Genomic DNA, 24,857 nt, shown 5'->3' with positions numbered 1-24,857 from the left:
ATGCAATGATCACACGCCACACATGTTCATATATATATATATATATATATATATATATATATATTTATATAAGCATACATGCATACGTTCGTACGTACGTGCGTACATAAACATTTATGTAACCAAATTTGAGGGTAGTATGTTACTGGGTTACGAAACAGTGGTAAAAAATATTTATCTTTCTAGAAAGAGCAGCCAGATGTCCTTCGAAATAAACAATTGAAAGCTTCACAAAAAATAGCTTATATTTGCAGACCCACAATGTTTAAATAAATACGCGATGGTTAATTCTGGAACATTTATTACGATAGGTATGCTCCATCAAATGTGTTTAGCTCACCATCTGTATTTGTTTTCCATTTATTAAAACTTGTTTCACTATTTCATAATTTTTCTTTTTTATAATAAAACGGGGGTAACGTAAACAGGAAGCTTAGTCTAACACTTTCCTTTACCATTATATTTTACGTACGATTATCATAAGTGTTAGATAAACCGGATATAAAAGACATTTATTCCAGCTGATATTTCTTTTCGTTGCTTCGTTATTGCTTTTGATATTACAATTTCACTATTTTATTAATTTCTTTTACGGTGATGATATTTTTTTATCATATTTCAAAATTAACCTTTTCGAATTTTGCATAACCTTCTCATATAAATTGGCTACACCAGAAATCAATTATTTGTAATACAAATATTGACAATTTTCAACACAACGCTTATTTGGTTTTCTTTTTCGAGGAATTCTTTTATTCTTTTATTCGTTTCAGTCATTTTGACTGCGGCCATGCTGAAGCACCGCCTTTAGTAGAGCATATCGATCTAAGGACTTATTCTTTGTAAGCCTAGTACTTATTCTATCTGTCTCTTAATCCGAACCGCTAAGTAACTGGGACATAAAGACACCAGCATCGATGTCAAGCGATGTTGAGGGACACAACACGCACAAACACACACACACACACACACACACATATATATAAATATATATATAAATATATATATTTATATATATATATATATATATATATATACGATGTGTTTCTTTCAGTCTCCATCTACCACATCCACTCACAAGGCTTTGGTCGACCCGAGGCTATAGTAGAAGTGGGACTGAACCTAGAATCATGTGGTTAGCAAGCTACTTACCACACAGCCATTCCTGCGCCCATGATAAAAAAAAATTGTTTATCGATTTTCTCACTTCTGCGAAACTCTGAAAATAGTTTTTCATATTATCATAACAAGGAAATGCCATAATCTTGAAGTGTTTACGAAATATTTCATAAAATTAAGGAGGACATTCATATTTATCAAAGTTCCGTGTCTGATATTTTGCTTAAATGGTAGCCTTGCAACTAGGAGGTTCCGGTTGTCATACCACTGATTAGCACTTTGGGAAAATGTCTTATACGAGTCTGCAGTTGACTGATATAGAAAGTGAGGAGAATTTAATCGTGTGAAATCGCTAGTTTATGCACACAACATACGGTTTCCGACTGGTTTATCAATGACATTGAATCCATATTGTGAAAAATGCAACAGAGATAACAACAAATGTGCACAGTAAATGAAATATGCCTGAGTAGTTCACTTGCTGCAAACCTTGCGCTACAGAATGTTTTATTTTTGTAGACCAGTGTCTCATGAAACGACGTATGGAATATAGAAGCCTTCAATAATAATAACTTGCATATACGGCTGTCTGTTTCGCAGTTTAATGTATAAAGCGATTTAAAACTGAGGAATGTTCTGTGCAAGAGATACTTCAGTAGTGAAGCAGTTGAAAATTTTGTTTTCGTCAAATTATTACTTTAATGTGTTAAGCAGGGAATACATTTCTTGTTGTAAGCCTACTCGGTCAAAGATCGATATGTACCACACAAAGGATATTATAATTAACCACACCGTTGTAGGTTAAAGCAAAGTTTTTCAAGAAACACTCATATAAACTATGAATTATTTGGGTCTTTATCAAATATCCACCCAGCCAGAAATGTTTTACGTGCGTGTGTATCCGTATATGACGCGCATGTTCTATCAACGTTCATGGAGAACGGATGGAAAGTGACGTCTGAACTATCCTCCCAAACACCCTTTGTCATTCGCATTCTTAAAGAAACAAAAGGAGAGGAAGACAACGAGAAGATGAGGTGAGAGAGGGGTGATATATTAAGGTAAACCCATTCGATGCATTTTTCTATTATGGCCGTGGTCCAGTTGTTAAATAGTGAAAGAAAAGTGAGGAAGGGTCTGAAATTATTGAATAGTCACAGCGCAGACATTATTCATTCGCATTGTGTATTTCAATAACGTCCGTAATTGTTTTTTAATCGAAAGCGCACACACGCTAGGAAAAAAAGTCTTCAAGAGAAGGTTAGTAGCATCTCGATAAAAGATTTTATAACTTTTTTGAAAAATATTTTTTTTAAATCACCTGTATTAATTTTTCATAAAGAATTTCTAATACATGTATATACAGGGAGAGAGAGAGGGGGGAGGTCGATGAAGTATTCGGGCCAACGAATAAACAGGCATCACGTTAACTCATCGTTCGAAGTGCACTATTTTGTTTTCAAGCCAAAATTTTTCCGAAAGCGATAAGATATCATGAAAGAATAAATTATTTATTGCCTACCGGAGGCCAACACAGAGGGGGGCAATATAAATAAACTGGGGGTCACATATGTTTATAACATAGAGATAACAATATAATAAAATTTTATGAAATTAAACGATTGAAATACAATACAATTGAACAACACAATGGAGTGGGAGCCGGGGTCAGCCTCGACCCCGCAAGCCACGGTTCGCCACTGAAGGCTTGCCTTACTTCAATGGTTTACATTCAAGTGGGATCACTTATTCTCAGCTCTCGCGCCACATCTTTCCATCTTTCCACATATATATCATTCGACATCACCTCTTCTCCAGTCTTATTTTACTCTTAAGATCAAAAATAAAAAAAAGCTCACTAGACGAGACCGGAGACAATGTTGCCTGTCGCTACTCCTTTCATTCCTAACAACCTCTTTTGCTACAGCAACCACAGTGAAAAAAACAAACATCTCCTTCGCGGTTAAAGGAGGAAGGTGGACAAATCTTAATGATTGACACGGAGGACTGTTGTAATCCTCCTAGACTTGGCAGCAGTTGTTCGGCGTAAACCTACATTTCCGAAATTCTGGGGCACCGCACAATAACGTGCAGAACGGTTTCATCGTCCTGCTCACACCTTGGACACGTGGACAGGCAAGAAGCACCTTGCCTTGCAGTTTTATCGCAAACTGGTAAAGCCCCTAGGTAACCTTTCCAAATCAGAGACTTTTGGAAATTATGCATAAGCCCTTGCCTGAATGCCCTTCGGAACAGCCCGGCGAGTTGAGTATCGTCGAGGACCGGGGTCTCCCCCAGGATATCGTCGCACATACCCACCCTCTATAAAAGAACGAGGGGAACCCCCACCGCTGACATTACCCATGTGGGAGATGAGCACGAGAGCCTGATGGCACTCGGCTTGCCATATTCCAAACCTTCGTCTACACTTGATCCACGGTTCCAGCTCACCGAAACTTGTAAACCTGGAAAGCATCAGATTAACGAACGGAGACCACACCTGTTCATCATCTAGATAGAGCCACAGATGCCTCATCCACAGTGCATGTCTACGCATCAGCACCCAACGCCTCCCTACCCCAACCTTTAGAAGGTGTTGGCAACAGATAGTTCGACTTACAAGCGGACCACCGCCCCTTAAAAAAAATCGGAGAGCAAGCGCTCCATATTGCATAGTCCCGATGCAGGGCAATGTACGACAGTTAGGCGGTAGGTGATCATAGATGCGATGAACACATTTGCGACCTCCGCCTTCCCTTTCAGAAATAGCCACCGCTCGGACCAGGTCCTAGTTAGGAGGATCACCCTGCTCGCCGCCTAGCTCCAGTTCTTCTCTCTCTGGAGGCCCGGTCCCAATCAGACCACTAGCATTCTAACTGGTCCCACTGCCCAGCGTCCGATGACACTGTTGGGTGGCGTCGACTTGCTCCTCTAGGTGCCGAGTTGCAAGCCGACTGATTTCTCCCTGTTTTGCTGCTGCTTCGTAATACTTAATCGCTGCGCCTAGTCTCTGTAGGTGGTCCACCTCGGATATGATGATGGTGATGTCGTCCGCATACGCCGAAACCTATTTCCCGCAACCGAGATCAGGCGGGGCGCCCTTTATCACCTCCTATTTCCGCAAGAAAGGCTCAAGGGCCAACACATACAGAAGTGGGGAGAGAGACACACTTGACTACAGAGTGCTTAATTGAGAACAGCTTCAAGAACAAACCGTTCACCTGAACAATTAAATTAGACTGAGAAAGCTCGGGCTCAACCCGACTGCCTTCACAACAGACACCACATACCGATGGTCAACCCTATCGAAAGCCTTAGTTTGGTCTAAATGGACCAAAGTCCCACCCTTGCCACGAATCCTGATAAACCTCTCTCAGATATAGCGAAGAAGGTGGAGATTGTCGTTTATGGATCTGCATCGAATGGCACACGTTTGTGCTTCCACAACAATTCCACCCACAACACGCGCCAACATTTTTGCTAATACCTTGGCCAAAATCTTCAACTCTGCGTTAAACAAGTGATAGGCCTAAAATTATCTATAAAGTCCCCCTTGTTTGGGTCCTTTCTAAGCATTGTCACCACACCCCGACTCACAGATCTGTAGATAAACCCATTCAGTTGCCAGTTCGTGAAAACACATGCCAGTAGGTGTCCAAACAAGTCTGGCATACTATAACTCGTAGGGAAGACCATCTAGCACCGCGACCTCGCATTGCCGCAGTCCGCAAGAACTTTCTCCGCCTCCGCAGCTGTGATCGGTTTCACAGCACTACATCTCCGTCCCGAGAGACGCAGGGAATATTCCATTGAGAATCAAGGGGAGAAAATAACCATTAAAAATGAACAAATCAAAAATATCTAAAAGATAAGGACAAATATAAATATCTATATCTGTATCATTTAGTTCATTCATGAACTATTGAATGCATAACTATTCTATTCTGATCCTACGCCGCAATTTTCACAACCTGCAATATATTCACATCCATATATACACTTTTCTGCTCTAGGCAGAAGGCCCGAAATTTTAGGGGAGGGGACCAGCTGATTAGATCGATATCAGTATGCAACTAATATTTAATTTCTCGACCGCGAAAGGATGAAAGGCAAAGTCGACCTCGGCAGAATTTGAACACAGAATGTAAAAGCAACCGAAATACCGATTTCTTTACTACCCACAAGGGGCTAAACACAGGGAGGACAAACAAGGACAGACAAACGGACTAAATCGAGTATATGGACCCCAGTGCGTAACTGGTACTTATTTAATCGACCCCGAAAGGATGAAAGGAAAAGTCAACCTCGGCGGAATTTGAACTCAGAACGTAGCAGCAGACGAAATACCTATTTCTTTATTACCTACAAGGGGCTAAAGATAGAGGAGATAAACAAGGACAGACATAGGTATTAAGTCGATTACATCGACCCCAGTGCGTAACTGGTACTTAATTTATCGATCCCGAAAGGATGAAAGGCAAAGTCGACCTCGTCGGAATTTGAACTCACAACGTAACGGCAGCCGAAATGCCACGAAGCATTTTGCCGGCACGCTAACGATTCTGCCAGCTCGCCGCCTTTACATCCGCATATATTACCTTATTTTTACATCTCTTTGCCGCCCCTCCCCAACTCTGATGATAGCGTACTCATTCAGCAAATTGAATCCTTATACAATATGAAGATCTACATGCTTGCCCATTCTACAACTATTTCTAAACGACTCTGTAAGTTTATGTTTCACTAAAATAAATATTCGTTTCTAGTGATGCCAAAAGTTTTTTTCCCCTTTTTACTACTTTAATCTCTCTTGTTCTCTCTTTGTCAATCCCTCTCTCACCCTCTCTTTCTGTCCAAGTATAAATGTGTCTACTTAAGTTCATTCTGCAACCATTTAGTTTATATGTCACACTCTCACATTTTGAGCTACTTTCTTCTATTTCAGCTCCATCAATATAAGAGTTTTTTTTTTCCTTCATTATTTTCTACTCTAGGCACAAGGCGTGAAATTGTCGGGGAGAGGGCCAGTCAATTAGATCGACACTCTCTAGTACGCAACTGGTACTTAATTTATCGACCCCAAAAAGATGAAAGCAAAGTCGACCTCGGCGACTCAGAACGTTAAGACAGGAAATACCTATATCTTTACTACCCACAAGGGGCTAAACACAGACTAGACAAACAAGGACAGACAACGGATTAAGTCGATTATATCGACTCCAGTGCGTAACTGGTACTTAATTTATCGACCCCGAAAGGAGGAAAGGCAAAATCAAACTCGGCGGAATTTGAACTCAGAACGTAACGGCAGCCGAAATACGGCTACGCATCTCACCCGTCGTGCTAATGTTTCTGCCGCCTTTACATCTTCATATATTACCTCATATTTACATCTATTTGATTACACAAACCCCACATCTGATGATAGCGTACTCATTCAGGAAATTGAATCCTCATTCAATATGAAAATCTGCATGTTTTTCTATTCTACAGATACTTCTAAGCGACTCTGTAAGTTTATATTTGGCTCTAAAATATTCTTTTGTAGTGATGCCCAAAGTTTTGTTATTCCATTTTTACTTTACTCTCTCTCGTTCTATCATTGTCACCCACTCTATCATCCTCTCTCTTTCTTTCTCTCCCCCTAGGTGTATATATATATTTACTCTTTTACTTGTTTCAGCCATCCGGCTGAGGCCATGCTGGGGCACCGCCCTTGATATATTAATAAAAGGAATTCCAACCTTGTCTGATTTTCACGTTTTATTTACAATCTTATAATGATATATTATAAGATAATATATTATAATTGAATAAAATAAAATGAAATAGTAGAATGTTAAATGTTCATTCTGATTGAACTAGTACTTTCATGCATTGAATTCTGCAATCTTCGGGTTCATGTAGTAGTGGTGACAGTCATGCTTCACAATTTGGAATTCCTTTTATTAATATATTCTTCTATACACAATCACACGCACCCATATATATATATATATATATATATATATATATATATATATATTTGTATATGTATATATATATATACATGTTATAACCAGGTATAAATGAGTGTACGTAAGAAACACTTAATTCTGCAATCATTCAATTTATAAGTTTGTCGCTCTCTCTCACATTTTGAGTTACTTTCTTCTATTTCAGCCCCATGAATATATATGTTTTTTTATGTTTTTTTTTTTTTTTTTACTTTATTTATGAAACTGAAACTGTGTGGTAACCTGTATATATGTGTGTATCTGTTTTTTTTGTGTTTCCCCGCTCTACTATAGGTTTCTTCCCATCTGCGTAAAGTAGTGTTTAGACAATGAGACCAATAGAAGTACCAAATTTTTAGATAAGTAATGGGGTTGATTTGCCCGACGAAATTTTTCAATCTCTTCTCCAGAGTGTCTGACGTTTAACGATTGAATCAGTAAACGATAAAAGAGTTAAATGTAAATGTCTCTGTCATTCTGTCTCTCTTCTCTCTCCCATCTCTCTCTGTATATATATATATATATATATATATATATATATATATATATATCGTCGTGGCACAGTGTCGGTTACGACGACCGGGGTTCTAGTTGATCCGGTTAAAGTGCAAGCGGATGAGTATTACACAGAAACGTGTATCCTTAACGTAGTTCTCCGCGATTCAGCGTGAAAGAGAGTGTGACAAGGCTGGTTCTTTGCAATACACATACGACAGAAACAGGAAGAATGAATGAGAGATATTTGTGGTGAAAGAATAAAATAGGTTACGCCATCACCCCTTCCCGGAGCATCTTGAGCTTTTAGGTGTTTTTGCAGAATAATCACCCACAACGCCCGATCTGAGATCGAAACTGCGATCCTATGACCGCAAGTTCACTGCCCTAACCACTATATATATATATATATATATATATATATATATATATATGATGTGAGGTTGGCGAGATATAGTATCCGAGCGGATATTGTGGTAGCTCTCAGTTATGTTCCAGGTTACGGCTAAATGGAAAAGTTAGTATTTTACACCTATAACCACTTCGAGTTGTCACTCATTCTCTCACGTCCAGCAATGGGTAATTCTCTGTTTGCTTCTGTGAGTTACAATGTTATCTGCTGTATATATTAGCCGTAATATATTTTACAATTTCACACACCATATTTTTATGTTTATTACGATCCACAGGCGTTTTCCAGCACAGAATACGGGCAGTTGCACATGCAACCGACCTTAATTTTCTGTACAGGTTCGTTCATTAGCTCGTTTCGAAGCGAAGGGGGGTTGCTTTTAATTTTGTAATCTCATCTGTTTCTAAGCTTGTTTGGTCGACCTGGGTTTCAAACCAGTTGCTGTCCGAATCCAGAGTTCTATCTAATTAAGACGAGGTTGGTGTTACTGTCTTGACAGGCATCTTTGTGTATTGTAGTCCCTGGCTACTTAATAACCTTATTTACAGATGTAGTCATGTTTTTAGTTGTATATATATATATATATATATATATATATATATATATATATATATATATATATATATATATATATATGTTTCTGGCAATGCTGTTTATGTTGCGTAGTAGAGCTTGGATAGAATATGTACTAGTTTGCTAGGAAAAGGCTTTAGAATATTTTCAGTTCTGAGTGGTATATTGCGTTAGCTAAAACATCCCTTAAATTTCTTACTGGTTTAGCAGTACTGATTATCTCCCTCTCCATTGTATATCTATGGTTCGTATCTTTAGATCTTCTATTGAAATTTAGCGATCTGGTACCTACAGCAATCCTGAAAAACTGTCAAAAGAAGCAACTAAGCAAATGAATATTTACAGAAAAAAGTCAACGTTAGTTTGCCTTTTCCTCAAACACGAAATATTAATGCTGACTTGTTTCACACCCATTTCTATTACACGTCTCCATGTTCACTCGATAAGTAAACATTATTTTGAATACACCGTGTGGTGTTCCGAATTTTTCTGTCTCTGCAAATCTAGATGTGATTACATATATAAAATGATTCTCAGTGTAAAAAATAAAAATAATAATGTTAAACTTACTCCTTGAAAAAACTCATTAACATTCTGTGCAGTCATAGTTTTTGCATTGAATCCAATTATTTTCACAAGTTGTTGAATCTAAAATTGAAGTGGTAAAAAAATGCTTTAAATAGATATTTCGATTAACAGCATAATTGGAAGTTTATCTATTAATGACTACCATGCATGCATATTTGTATAGAAATGAAGACAGTTAGATAAGTTGACATAGCATTTCTTATTTCTTATTTTATTTTTTACATTTCTAATTTTTTTTACGTTTCTAAATTCGGGAAAAGGTAATGTTAAAGTAAATAAAAGATACATTTATAGAACTACACGAACAAGTTTTGTTTCATATAAACACTTACGTTACACTAATGAAGGCTCCCATAGAAAAATGTTACCAGAAACTAATTCAAAATCACTGTTTCCATACTGTATATTTTGAGTAAGATGAAGGCGGCGAGCTGGCAGAATCGTTAGCACGCCGGGCGAAATGCGTAGCTGTATTTCTTCTGCTGTCACGTTCAGAGTTCAAGTTCCGCTGAAGTAGACTTTGCCTTTCATCCTTTCGGGGTCGATTAAATAAGTACCAGTAACGCACTAGGGTTGATATAATCGACTTAATCCGTTTGTCTGTCCTTTCTGTGTTTAGCCCCTTGTGGGTAGTAAAGAAATAGAGAAATAGGTATTTCGTCAGTCATTATGATCTGAGTTTAATTTTCGCCGAGGTTGATTTTGCTTTTCATCTTTTCGGGGTCGATTAAATAAGCGCCATTTACGCAATGTATGTATATGTATATATATATATATATATATATATATATATATATATATATGTACGATTAAATATGTGACCGCGTGTGTATTATTGGCGATTTTTCCCCTGTCTTCCCTTCCTTGGATATTTCCTTTTTCTATGTTTCCGACGAAGAGCTCCGCTCGAAACGTTAAATTCTCCTTCTTTCTTTCCTTTCCTGAGCGTCCAATAACACTATACTTCTTCCACGTCCTCGCGTTGTTGTGTTTTCTCTTTGTGTTTTCATGTTTGGATTAACTTCATATATATATATATATATATATGATAAATAGATAGATAGATAGATATATAAGCGAATGCATATATATGAGTCTATATGAAAGCGTATGTGTGTGTGTGTGCGCGCTGCTGTGATTGCGTGTGTCACGAAGTGGTCAAACTTCACTGATGAAATTGTTGTCGCTAATCTATAACCATACATCGGTCTTGCTCTAGCAAGTGTAAGGTCTAAATGCTTCACGCCTGTATGATATCAAGATTCATTTATGTATCTTTACTTGTCTAAAGCATTGAAGTGTGATTTGATGTAAACCAAAGTCCTTCGTAAGACGTGATAATATAGCTGCTCCCTTATTAGCTTAGTCCTACATTTATACATACGGGTATATATTTTTCTAATTAATAATCAGGACAAAATATTTTGTAAATTGTTCTAGTGCAGATTTGAACCGAATATTTTCATTTTCATTCAACGGTGATATACACGGTGATATAAAACCGGTGATATACACGGTGATATAAAAAATATTATCGCTAAAAATAAAGTCAGTCATTTGTAAGAGTACGATCGCCAATAGTAGCAGCCGAAATAGTATTCCCCTACAGTTTCTCTCAAATATTGTTACTCGACAGTCTAGTTCGCATCGAGATGACGCGGCTACGGCAGTGTAGGCATGTAATTTATAATGACACTGGAAAGAAACCCAAGGTGGCTTCAAGTCGAGCCAACCGGCAGGAGACCTAGAGGTAAACCAAGAGAGGGATGAAGGCGCGAGCAGGCAAAAACATTAGCACACCGGGCGAAATGCGTAGCCGTATTTCGTCTGACGTTACGTTCTGAGTTCAAATTCCACCGAGGTCGACTTTGTGTTTCATCCTTTCGGGGTCGAGGAAATAAGTACCGGTTACGCACTAGGGTTGATGTAATCGACTTCATCCGTTTGTCTGTCCTTGTTTGTCCCCTCTGTGTGTAGCCCATTGTAGGCATGAAAGTAATAAGAGAGGGATGCGTGAATTATATCCACAGTTTGGCATCATGACGATCACTTCTGATTGGAACGTATGGAGGAGGTGCATGAGGACTTTAACTCCTACCTGACTCTTCCAAGAAATGTGGGTGGCAGAGATAGATGGATGCATGGATGGATATTTCTGTTAAAGATGATACTGCTTATCACTTCTGCTTTAGATAAGAACTTTCTTAGATTTCAGAATTTCGGGAAAAGATACAACATCCCACTACTTGCAAATACTTCAGAATTACCAAACTTTCAAATTCCTGGCGCTGCAAATTGTGATGTAACATTCCTGCTGTTTCTGATATTTTCTTGTACTATGAGTTTGAATAAGATTCGAAACTCAATCGCAAGATTCAACTCTCTGCGAGAATATAAAAATGCTACTTTTGTTGCACAATTAATGAATTATCATAAGATGAAATATATAATTAAAAAGGATCATGCTACGTTTTATTGATTTCCATTAAGACATTAAGGTGAAGACTAAAATATCTTTCATATATTTCTTTTTAAATATACTCAAAATATTTTGATGACATGTAACCCTAAATACAACGGTAATAATGTCGATTTCTCTAAAAAATAATTAAATTTATATGGCCCTCTAAAGAATTTATTGTTGGTGCAAATGAGTATCACAAAAGCAGAGTTCCTTTAAGTTGTGAAAAAAACTAGATTATCTTCCAAATGTTGGTCTGAAGGAAACAAAATAATCTGCTTAAGAGAATCTTGCTTCCCTTTCAGCTGCATCAACAGATATTAACGCTCAAAAATACTAAAACAAGCAAGATTACATCAATTATTGAACACACTTAAAACTATATAATGTTTACATGTAATTATTTGAAACCACTTCCATTTATTTTTTTCTCAGAAAATCGATACAAAATTAATAATCTAACGAGAATCATTTGCAACATACTTTATCTTTCGTGAATGAATGCTTGTTATCACATGTATTATGCGGGCAACATATAGCTTCAAAAGATGAACATTTCTAAGTGACGAATTATGAATGTTTTCAAGAAAGAACATCCGTAAAAGAAAATGAAGAAGATAACAGGTTTCCAAAAATAATGATCTTAAAAATGTTGGTGGGATTGAGTTTCTTAGGTGATAATTAGGCGGGCTAATTTCCAACTGTTACAAAACGGCAAATTTATGAAAGAGAGTTCTGTTTATATGAGGTTCTTATGACAGTTATTTTCTAAGATTGGTCAAAAATTTAAAAATTAACCAGGAGGCAGTTGAACATAAAGATTAAAATGCATCCTGTCTTAAATACATGGTAAAATAGCAGATTAGAAAACAATATTTTTAAAGGTGCCATGGAATAATTACAATAGAATTAATAACGGGTACGACATAAATTTTACAGGATATATATATGCACACTGTCGCTCAAGGTGCGGTTGTAAGCTACTCTGAGAACAGTAGAAGTTTTGATACTACGAGGTTTTCGCCCGAGTAAAGAGTGATGGTAGCTCATATGCATCCTTTTTACCGAAGTAGACTAATTCAAATTTGTATTCGTTCTGCTGCATAGTCTGTTTTTCCACCCACTGGTTATCAGAGAGCAGGTTCGATTTGAGATTTTTCCTGTCTGTTGCCCTGTGGACAAGTTTTAGAAGATTACAGTCATCCGCGCAGATTTTAATGATGCTGTGTTAGATGACTTCAATTATGTTATCGATGTAAATAATGAAAAGGAGTAGACCCAATACAGTGTCTTGTCGTATTCCACTGATGATACTTGCCTAATCTTTATCCAACACCATATATCACTCCCTCATTGGTTCTGTTGACTGCAAATTGTTCAATTCACTTTAATATTTCCCCGGACTCAAACGTTCTATAACATCTTTGATAAAATGGTTTGGTCAACACTTTCGAACAAACTATTTGAAGTCAAGATAGATGACATATGTATTGGAGTACATCTCCAGAGCCTTTGTCCTCAAGTGATTCAGGAACTGTACTGGGCAATCCCTGTCATTTCAGGAGCCATACTGTTTTGGAATGTGTGATGTTACTTTCTAGGACGTGAGTAATTCTCAAATAATTTAACGATATGAGAGCTATGTGAAACCGGTCGGTAATTCACGGCCACCGATTTGTTACCCTTCTTGAAAACTTGGACAATCGATTGGAATAGGTAACGTTCGAGAAAAATGTGAGTACCCAGTGATTTTCTCCAGAGAATAGCTAAAGCGAATACTGTGTTGACAATTCTTTAACGAGTAGTTTCTGGGGATCTGCAACAGAGATTTTGTAAAATTACTTCACAGCTATTATGAAACTCAAGAAACCAAATGATATATCAAAGCTAGGGTTTGTTTCACAAATACTGTTAGGATTATTCATATTGGCATTGCTGAATTACAACGATGTCTTCTGCATCACTATGCAGAGTGTCATATTCGTCTACCTGAGGTCTAATAAACGTGACAGCGACCTTATGCTGTTTTGGTGAAATGTAAACATTTTTGGATTCACATTTTTTTTCTCAATAACCCTCTTTTCTACTGGTGTTCTTTGATTATTGATGGTAGTCTACATACAGTTTTGATGACAATGTTTATTTGATTCCAATAAAGCAACGCTTATCAATTGCGGGCTTTGTAACTGGTAGTATTCTTGCTGAACGATTTTTCGATTAAACATTTTTAATTTTCTTGTAAATGCATTTTTCTTACGTCGGAGCCTGTGTCTAGCTTTACTCATGGGCCACAAGGTTGTGTGGTGTGAACATATATTTGTGACAATGTGCACAAATATTTGTCAAGATGTATTGGTTCTGCTTGGCTAAGAGAGTGAGAGAAGGGTCAGTCAGCTAGTGAAATATCGTGGCTAATTGCCTCCCAGTGAACATTGTGTAGATCCATAAGGTCAAAAACGTGTACTGAGCGAGATTCTACTTTTGGTTGCCGGAATCTCAAACTATGAAGAAATATATTGTGGTTGGAAAAGAGAATTCTTTTCTACTGTAATAATATAGATAGTGTTAGTGTATTTAGTAATGATTAAATCCATTGTCTTTTTGTTGAATCCCGTTGGTACGATCTCTAGTACAGGAAGAATTCGTTCATTGATTAGGAAACTGATTACAGTGCTCCTTCTCTGGGGTTGAATTGCATACACTTGCCAAGGTACAAGTAGACCATTCAACACAGGAGAAAATTAAAGTCACCCATTATGAAAACGTTATCAGAAAGATACTGTTGGACGAAAGTTTTAATATTCATAAGGTATTCTTTGAAACACATAAGGGGCGGTAGATTGTGGCCTCTTGATCCCAGTTATTGCAAATTCATTAGTTTTCTTGCACACAGAGAGTAATTCATTGTGAATATGATCTCTTAGTGATAATCTTCTCACAGAGCTTTCTATAGCACTTCGCATTTTCGCCAATTTATGGTCTTTCCACAGCGCAGGTAGCATGGTACTATAAAAGAATCTGCCAAATTCACAATGTCGCCTAAGTTAACGTTCTCATTTACCTTCTTGATTTAATCGATTCCTACTTAATTCGACCATATGCTACAACTTCCTACTGAATATATTTCGTTTTGATGGGGTTCATCTAAAACCTACTGCTAAGCTCAGAGTGTGCTGCCACGTCAATATGGTCTGCAGCTGCTGTGTGGTTCAGTAATGGGTACAATGTCATCGGCGAATCGCCAAGTTGTTAGTTGCTCGCCACTGAAGTTAATACCAACTATCAAGTTGATATCCTTGATGAAAATTTCTAGACATCCGGTAAAACGATTTGGAGTGATTGTGTTACCTCCCTTGTTACCTTTCATTGTTATGACACATAATTATGATGAAAACAATGTTATATCTCTCGTGCATCCATAGTTCGCATCACTGAACAGTTTGATGTATTGCCCCTCGTCAAGTTGCAGCTCCACTGACTTTCACAGAATTCATCTCAACGCTATTAAAGTAATCATCGAATGTGATACACAGAGGGAGCTGTTTTCGTTCTTTAGTTCTATCAGCTTAAGGAAGGAAGCACTCCATCGGTTACGACGACGAGGGTTCCTGTTGATCCGAATCAACGGAACAGCCTGCTCGTGAAATTAGCGTGTAAGTGGCTGAGCACTCCACAGACACGTGTACCCTTAACGCAGTTCTCGGGGATATTCAGCGTGACACAGAGAGTGACAAGGCCGGTCCTTTGAAATACAGGTACAACAGAAACAGGAAGTAGGAGTGAGAGAAAGTTGGGGTGAAAGAGTACAGCAGGGATCACCACCATCCCCTGCCGGAGCCTCGTGGAGCTTTTAGGTGTTTTCGCTCAATAAACACTCACAACGCCCGGTCTGGGAATCGAAACCGCGATCCTATGACTGCGAGTCCGCTGCCCTAACCACTGGGCCATTGCGCCTCCACATAGTTCTATCGGCTATGTTAGGATGAATATATGATCGATCGTACAACAGTTCTTAAGGAAACTTGGTTGCTCTCTCGGCTGTTCGCGTGTTTTGATAGTCTAGTCTCACATCTATATGCTGTTAACAGCGTATTGAGCATATAAACGGGAGTTGAAACAGCTTAGGAATCGCTCTAATGTGCATTTGATATATCCCAATTTTGCAAAGTCCTTCGATAAGGTTCATAACGGGATGTTATGTTCCAACTTTCGTAGGCTTTGAATAGTTAGCAAACAGAGTGTTTCCTAATACAGCACTTTTTTTTAATGACAGAAGCCAGGCTGTAGCAGCCAATCTCGCAGTCTCGTTAATGACATCAATAATACGTAGAGTGCACCCGATCCTGGGAAACGTGTATTTGTTCACCATTGTTTATAGCTGCTCAGACATGCAACCAATTATACAGCAGCGACTCTTACTAGGTAATATCCTAGAGAAAGACCGCAAAGACTTATATGAATGGGTTGATGAAAACAACAATTTAAATTTAAGAGCAATTGAGCCATTCGCGTTCAGCCAGCTCGTGCCATCTCATCGTAACAAGAGAAGGAATAGCAATCTCAGAGTGAAATTTAGTACATGATCTAGAAAATAAAATGTGCGATGATGCTTCGAGTAATGTACATATTAGAACTGTGGTGGCAATGTGGAGGCAAATGGCTTGTTGGATTTCAATAGCTTACTGAAGAAGTGTCCAGGAATTCTTGCAACACCTATGTACGATTCTGTACACACAATCATACACATACCTACGTGTACGCACACATTAAAACACGTACATGCATGTATACTTACAGATATATCTCGTTGAATCTATCAATATATAATGATAGATTCGTTCTTATGTTGGAGTTTATTTCTTTCACTATTGGTGACCGATTCGAAAAATTAAAGATGGAAAGCACACACAGACACAAACACACACACAGACACAAACACACACATTCAGATATATATATATATATATATGTATATACATATATATAGTTGCATACATGTATAGTTATGTGTCTCTCAGTGGATGTGTACATGTGGGAGTGTGTCATTCGTTTTTTGAAAGCAGTCGATGGGATTTGAAATTCCATTGTCCATTCGCATCTTCAGCAAAGGAATAATACATACATAAATAGATGTTTGTGTGTGCATACACGCACACCCTCACATATGCATGTATACATATACATATATATTATTTATTTATTTATGTTTGTTTGTGTGCGTGTGAGTGTATATGTATATGTATGTATATATATATATATATATATATATATATACACGAACATACTTATTTATCAGTATTGCTGCTACTTCATTATGGTAATATAATTGTTAGGGGAATTTTATCTCTCGAGTTTTTTTCCGACTAAATACATTAATGATCTGTTGTGACAAATGAGAAATTTTTTAAAACAGTCCTCTTTTTTTTATTTGCTTAGTTCACCAAGATGTCTTTGCTTAATCATAGTCCCTAGTGGAATTTAAAAGTTTGATTCCAAGAATGATATAAAAAAAAACATTCTAAACCAGTTTAACACCAAAACAAAAGTCATGTAGTTACACTACTACTACTACTACTACTACTACTACTACTACTACTACTAATAATAATAATAATAATAATAATAATAATATTCTGCTCAATACTACAAATTTGCTTGTCAGTTTTTTTACCATAACCAGTTGAGCATGTCCCCATGTGCTGACGATATGTGCATCTCTGATCACGAGCGGAAGTAGTTGGGGAGCATCATAGCCATGTGTTGAGGGGGATTCTTTGGAAGTTTGATAAATCACCTCTGGAAATATGGGTGTTTCGTTCAACTTCCTTAAACAACCCTTATTCAAGGACCTTTCGAGTGGGATGGGTTACTCAACTAGAATAAAATTCTAACTGGGCCCCACCTGGAAGTTTATGTGCTGTTTATTTTCACATGAGATCACCTTGTCGCGCACATATGGTTGTGATACATGTGTCTAGTGTAACCTTATCAGACGGGTAGTTATGATGGGTATTCTGGACTTCGTATATTTTACCCCAGTGTCACTTTGATGGCATGCTCTGATCCCTCACTCAACAACAACAACTATTATTATTCCTTGAAGTGTAGGTAAAATGCACCGGAGTCTTTAATCATCTGTCAAGTCACAATAAGTACCTCAAACCCATAATACTTTCCTTAAGATGTGCGCTGTACCCAATGATGCTGCTTTTTGCAAGACATCAATCTTGTATGGGATTTCCAGTTGCCTTAAGAAGTCTTGAAGTTTAGTTGGATTGAGCCCAATGCTCCGATCACCACTGGTATCAGTTTTAACATACCCTCTCGCATTCCATACAGTATTGCCATTTCTACTTTCAATTCAGAATACCTGGTGATTTTTTTCAAACTATTTACTCTCAACTCTGATGCCATTTGGTATGGCTACATCAAAGATCTGACATTATTTGTCTCTCATTCAATATGACAATACCGGTCGACAGTGTTCGATTACATGATCAATCTGAAAATCATACACCCATCCTCCTACATAGCTTTCCTTGATACATGCTCATGCCTGTTCTCTATTACTTCATATTAGTATTTACAGCATAAGAGCCAATGATGATACACACTCACTTTATTGCGGTGGCGCTTGTTTTCTTTTTGTGCAAGGCTCTCACATCCACATTCTTTCCTGAGAGACTGCCTTTCTGGGCTTCAGAGGTTTTATAGATGTTATAATTCACCGAATTGGTAGCGGGAGCCTGGTCTTGCGCAGCAATGATCAGGCTTTCTGTGGTATGCTTCAAATCACTTCGCTGAAGCCATGCTCACGATGCTGTATTATACTAACGTCCAGTGTATGCCTTTCAAAGTGTCCATGCATACTCATTTCAAGAAAGTCTTCTTTTCTCCTCTCCTCAGCTCTTAGGTTACATTCTTCCTTAGTTAAACTTCCTTTGTTAAACATCCTTTCGTTAAACTCTATTGCAAAATCACTAATGTCTTCCCTAACTGGACATGCAAACGAAAGTCTCTCGGAGACTTTAAAACTTTAATATCTCAATTTTTGTGTGAGAATTTTATCTTTCGTTTCTCTCTTGACTACCCGAATATGTAAACATATCTTTCACTGCAACAACAAAATTAAATGCAAGATCAAAAAAAAAGATTAAGGAGGTAAGCACCTGCCAATATAAACAAATTGCACAGTTACAAAAACTGTAAACCAGAAGAAAACTAATAAAAAAATCAGAAATTCAAAAATTCAACGATGTGAACATCAGTATACATAAATACATAGATACATACATACATATATACATACATACATACATACATACATACATATATATATATGTATTGTTCATTGTTTAAACCTCGCAAAGAAAAATATTTAAACCACCTGATGAATGACTGCGACTCATTTGAAGACAGCAGGCAGGAATCGATCGTAGTGGGATATTAATTATATTTTTTAATAATTTTGTTACATATTTAAATAATATAAATTAATCATATGTATTGGCTTAAGTCTTTCATTGTTTGATTTGCCTAATAGTGGTTTTGTCTCTAATTTTATATATATATATAATTATTTTTTCTATCAGCGATTAAAAAGAGAATAAGGTGAATTGCTTCTTTTCAAGGTCAAGGTCAATGCTCTCATTGATCGCTAGTAGAAGTAAACCCGTTTTACCTATGCTGACTCAAAGGGTGTGAGGCTACTTTTGCTCCTTATCAATGGACAGGAATGTCCATTGTTGACCTCATCACCATTTGCCGAATCTATTTACAGACCTGTAGATTTTTATCTATTCACGAAGCTGCTACTCTTCCTTCTACTATTCCCTTCAACATTCACACACTCTTTTACTCTTTTACTTGTTTCAGTCATTTGACTGCGGCCATGCTGGAGCACCGCCTTTAGTCGAGCAAATCGACCCCGGGACTTATTCTTTTTGTAAGCGCACTACTTATTCTATCGGTCTCTTTTTGCCGAACCACTAAGCGACGGGGACGTAAACACACCAGCATCGGTTGCCAAGCAATGCTAGGGGGACAAACACAGACACACACACACACACACATACATATATATATATATATATATATATATATATATATATATATATACGACAGGCTTCTTTCAGTTTCCGTCTACCAAATCCACTCACAAGGCATTGGTCGACCCGGGGCTATAGCAGAAGACACTTGCCCAAGATGCCATGCAGTGGGACTGAACCCGGAACCATGTGGTTGGTTAGCAAGCTACTTACCACACAGCCACTCCTGCGCCTTGATTATAGCAAGTACAAGGAAAAAGTTGAAACTAATCAACATTTAATAATACCTTTTAATAATAAATGGAAACAGTAATAAGAATAATAATAATGATAATGGTGGTGATAGTGTTAGTAATAATAATAATAACGATAATAACAATAATGATGATAACAATGTGTTACCTTCAAACGTAAATAGACTGTACATGAAAAGAAATAATGATGCCAGAGGACTGATTTGTATAGGCCTTTGTATAAGGAGTGAAATGAGACCGCCTGCCGAGTATTTGATAAATAGTGACGAAGACCTGCTGCAATATATCGGGACCCGTATTTAATATTATTATTATTATTATTATTATTATTATTATTATTATTAGTATTGTTGTTGTTGTTATTATTGTTATTATTGTTATTATTATTATTATTATTATTTTACTATTATCATAAGTAAAAAAGATACAAATCCTAGCAAAAAAAAACAATCCCCTTTACCGTTAATACGAATAATATAGGTCGTGCCTATGATAATTAGTGCATTAGGAACAGTTATCCAATATATTGACAAATGGCTGGCGGAGATTGAAATACAATGCCTGGTAGATGTTTTACAGAAAGTTTGATTTTAAGGATAATAAGGATTATCAGCACTTGAATAACTGCTTAAAACTTTCGTATCCTAAATTTACAAGTCGTAACCTGCTCTTCACGCAATCCCTACCAGTAGTAAAACCGAACCTTAGACATACCAAAATTATTATTATTATTATTATTATTATCATTATTATTATTATTATTATTATTATTATTATTATTATTATTATTATTATTATTCAGTAGTTTTATTTTTATAGCGTGCTTTCACTTCACTGCCGAGCGCAGCTCTGTGTGCCTTGGGTATGTGCTGTGATATGTTGTGATGCTCTGATGGTTATTGTATGGAAAGTGTTCTGCGTGGGATGTGTGCAGTGCCTAGTAGTGCAATTTTTTGTATGTTTTATGTGTTTGTAAGTCCTGGTGTTTTTGTTATGTATTTGTCTGAATATTTTTTTATCATGCCTAATGCACCTACTATGATAGGATTTGTTTCTGTTTTTGATTCCACATTCTGGTTACCTCTATTTCCAAGTCTTTGTATTTTGAAAGTTTCTGTATTTTATTATTATCATTATTATTATTATCATTATTATTATTATTATTATTCAGTAGTTCTATTTTTATAGCGTGCTTTCACTTCACTACCGAGCGCAGCTCTGTGTGCCTTGGGTATGTGCTGTGATTTGTTGTGATGCTCTGATTATTATTTATTATTATTATTATTATTATTATTATAATTATTATTATTATTATTATTATTATTATTATTATTATTATTATTATTATGTGTTGCAGCAAAAACGGAACGGTCACTTATATTGTGTGTATAGCAATTTAGTTCAAAATGTTAAAAAAAGGGTAGCATGATAACAAAGTTAAGTATGATCCTTGGAGATTGTGTTAATAGTACATAGTTGAATGGAAATTGAAATGGCATGGGCATAAAGCAGATCGTGTCATTGAGAATAGTGAGTATAATATCATGTGTGACGCAGCAACTGATACACAGAGACCAGGCATTGTTGTAATTGACAAAATGATGAAGGAAACCGAGATCGTCGACATTGTCAAAACCTGGGGATATACGAGTGAGCGAAAAAGACTAGAATAGTCTGAAAGGTGGAAGGGCCTAAAAGATGATATTGCATGAATGTAGGCAATGAAGAAAGTAGCTGTTATCCCAGTAGTTGTAGGGGTAGAGGAAGCGGTAACAATTAAATTTCAGAAACTTGTTAAAGAAACTGTGAATCACCTTACGTTATAACATGGCCATAAAATTACTTTAGTTAGGACAGCTACGATTTTGATATTTGTAGTTGGATATTAAGGATTATATGATCCTTGACAACACGTTGTTGTTTGCTCTCACAGAAATAGCCGGTCAAATATAAAGGTGTATTTTGATCATTAGAACTTTCTAACCAGCTGGGTACGTTCAGGATAACGGAAAATGAACACATGAATCAGATGAGAATAATTCGGAATGGAGATTTTCTTAATGAGGCCCAGATTCAGACAAACTATTAAGAATCTGTGGGTGAATAACGTAGGTGAAGATCAGCGAATGGTGTTGTGGTGGAGGAGAGACCGCTCAATTAATCCAATGTAGAAAACCCTGAAATAAGAGAGGATATGACTGAGGAACAGAGAAACGCCAGGAAAAGACTTGAGGATATGGGAATTACAAGAACAGAGACCAAACCGGTGATTCTAAGAAGTTTGCACCGTGAAAACTTGAAACGCGCGACCCAAACTTTGATAAGATTCTGAAACACATTCTGATAATAGATCTAACAGAAACAAGAAACTTGATTAGATTCGCTTCAATTTTAGTTGTTTAACTGTTTGGGAAGAAATAGAGGAAAGTAGACGGACAGAAGGAGCCATGATGGGAGTGGAGAATTAACGAAAAGATCTGACCCGCATAGAAAAGTGCTCAAAAGAGCAATGGAGAAATGGCAAAGTGCAAGGTCATATCTTGACACGAGGTACAAAATAGAAAAGAAGGTGTTCAAAACTGTCATCGAAACCCTGAAACAACGTGGGCTGGCTAAAATATTAAAGGTGTTACGTTACATTGACTACATATCGCACTTCCATCAAAACCGGTTATTCTCAAACAACCAGGGGTAGTTTTCTAAGGACTTAGAACGAAACACAGAAGATAATACACATTCGGAAGTAGACGAAACCCGCCAATTACGGAATATCATCTGGTGCAAGATGTTTCGCACAACCACAGAGCTCAGCAGGTTCATTCTGTGAGATCCGAAATCCATCACCCGGAAGCTCCACGACGGGACCATATGCGCATAACAACGGGGGATTCTTTGCACAGATATAAAAACTGCCAAACCGGGAAGCAGCAGGAGCAGACGGAATTCAAGGATACTGGTTCAAGTGGTTTAGGTCAATACACAAGGGAACTGGTTTGCGATTAGACAACTGCCTAGAGTGGATGGTAGAAGAAAGAACAACTTTGTTAAAGAACGATCGGTCAAAGGGTAGTGAGGTTGGCAGTCACCGACCCATTGCTTAACCTCATATGGAAAGTCTTAACAGGTACCCTCGCAGTTGCTCGTGTCTATTATTGATCTGTCAGATAGTATTCCGTTATCATGGTTACATTGCCAGTTTCGTCTTTCATCGCGTTTAGATGGATTATCATAACTAAATGCAGTTAGAAACACAAAACGTGGTACCTTGATTATCCAGACATTTCATATTGCCTTGGCAAAAACACATCATAAGGAATTAAAATATTTTCATGTTACATTTTTACACTGTTGCAGATAAAAGTATACCTTTTCTAAACTTTTCCTTTTACTTGTTTCTCCGAGCCACTTATTATCTTGTAGCAGTTTACGGACAGCATTTATTATGTAGTTAGTTATAGTTGTCACCTAAAATGAAAGATAAATAAATAACATTTTAATGTAAATATAGAGTGATAATATTTCAAAAGATAATCAGCAAGATTTTCATAATGTAAACCAGTATTCAAATTGTAATATTTATTTCAAAACAGATACGTTTTATTGTTGAAACTAAACTTATTTTTAAAGAAAACAACTCTAAAGCAACTCTAACTCCAATAATAGTCTTTAATATTATTTCGATTTAACTAAACATATGGTTGTGTGTTATGTGTAATAATTATTCCATTTAGAGTTAACGAAGTCTTTTTTGTATGATTATTGATTTTTTCCTCTCACACGACTGTCGCTTAGGATTTATAAAAGAGAGAAAGAGAGACATAATTCTATGACATTTATGACATTTGTTATTGGCTCTGCAATACTAGTGAAGTATTTAATGTTCATGTCTTCGTCAGAAAATTATCTGGTGTCGAAATGGCAGAGGGGTTACAGCATGGGGGAGACTACTTGCGCATTTCTCACGGTAATCTGAGTTTAAATCCCACTAAGGTTGTATTTTCCATTCAGCCTTGATACATAACCATTTAAGAACTACAGCCAATTCTTCTTTCCATCCACCCCTCTCTCTCTCTTTGGAACCAGCAGTATTAGGGCTCATAAAGCCCCATTTAATATGAGGATCTTGCAAACTTATAGAATAAGAGACATATTACTTGCTGCGGTTCTAGGAAAACCTACGAAAATAATACACCAGATGGTGGCGACGACCATACAGAAGTAGAACAAGAGGTTGAAAAGTGAGACAACATGCTTGCGAAAATGAATGCAGTAAATGCGGTGATTTACAGAAAATTTATTTGCAACAAGGAATGAGTCTCAACTAAATCGAATCACTAATATGTACTGCTGTTGTCAGAAAGACTGGTGTCTGATCTTATTGTTAAGGAGGCATAAGTGATATTAGTAATTTGATTGAGTTTCTTTCGTAAATAAAGTTACAAGTATTTTAAGTAGCAGGTGCATTTTACGGATTATATTATTAGATTTTAAGATAATTAATGGGAAATGACTAATTAGCGCAAACATTTAGCTACAAGCTTAAAGAAACTCATAAAGAAATGTTAGTGGAAATCATTGAAATAATGAACACAAGTGGATTACATTTACTTGTTGAAATACGAATGTTAGTCGAAGTGCAGAAATTTAGAGATGAATACTAAGGAGATATCATTGACAGCAAAGCAACTAATTTTTTTTTTTGAATTCTTGGAGAAAATAAATATCAGAACAAACCAGTTTCAAAAATAATGTATTTTATATTTGATATTTCGTCAGTCATTAAATTAGATTTGAAGACAAGAAAAGACATCTTTTAATTTTTTCAGTTTGATTATGAATATAACGATTAAAATTGTGGAAATGTACACATATGGCAAAACCAGAAAGTGAGCGAAACAACGAGAGCTTAAC

The 24,857-nt window shown here is 36.8% G+C and overlaps 1 protein-coding gene across 2 annotated transcripts in view; it reads right to left on the bottom strand.

Annotated features, from left to right (window-relative positions):
* LOC115215057 (endothelin-converting enzyme homolog) overlaps positions 1-24,857 on the bottom strand; it is a 157,424-nt gene that overhangs the window by 97,243 nt on the left and 35,324 nt on the right. For both annotated transcript variants that reach the window (XM_029784197.2, XM_036505420.1), the window contains exons 3-4: positions 23,313-23,411; positions 9,166-9,243 (exon numbers count right to left, since the gene is read on the bottom strand). In XM_029784197.2, the coding sequence (XP_029640057.1) occupies positions 9,166-9,243; positions 23,313-23,411 (177 nt within the window). The remainder of the gene's footprint in view (positions 1-9,165; positions 9,244-23,312; positions 23,412-24,857) is intronic.

This window comes from Octopus sinensis, linkage group LG8 (assembly GCF_006345805.1).
Source record: "Octopus sinensis linkage group LG8, ASM634580v1, whole genome shotgun sequence".
NCBI classification, from domain to species: domain Eukaryota; kingdom Metazoa; phylum Mollusca; class Cephalopoda; order Octopoda; family Octopodidae; genus Octopus; species Octopus sinensis.
This window is presented reverse-complemented; position numbering and strand designations above follow the sequence as displayed.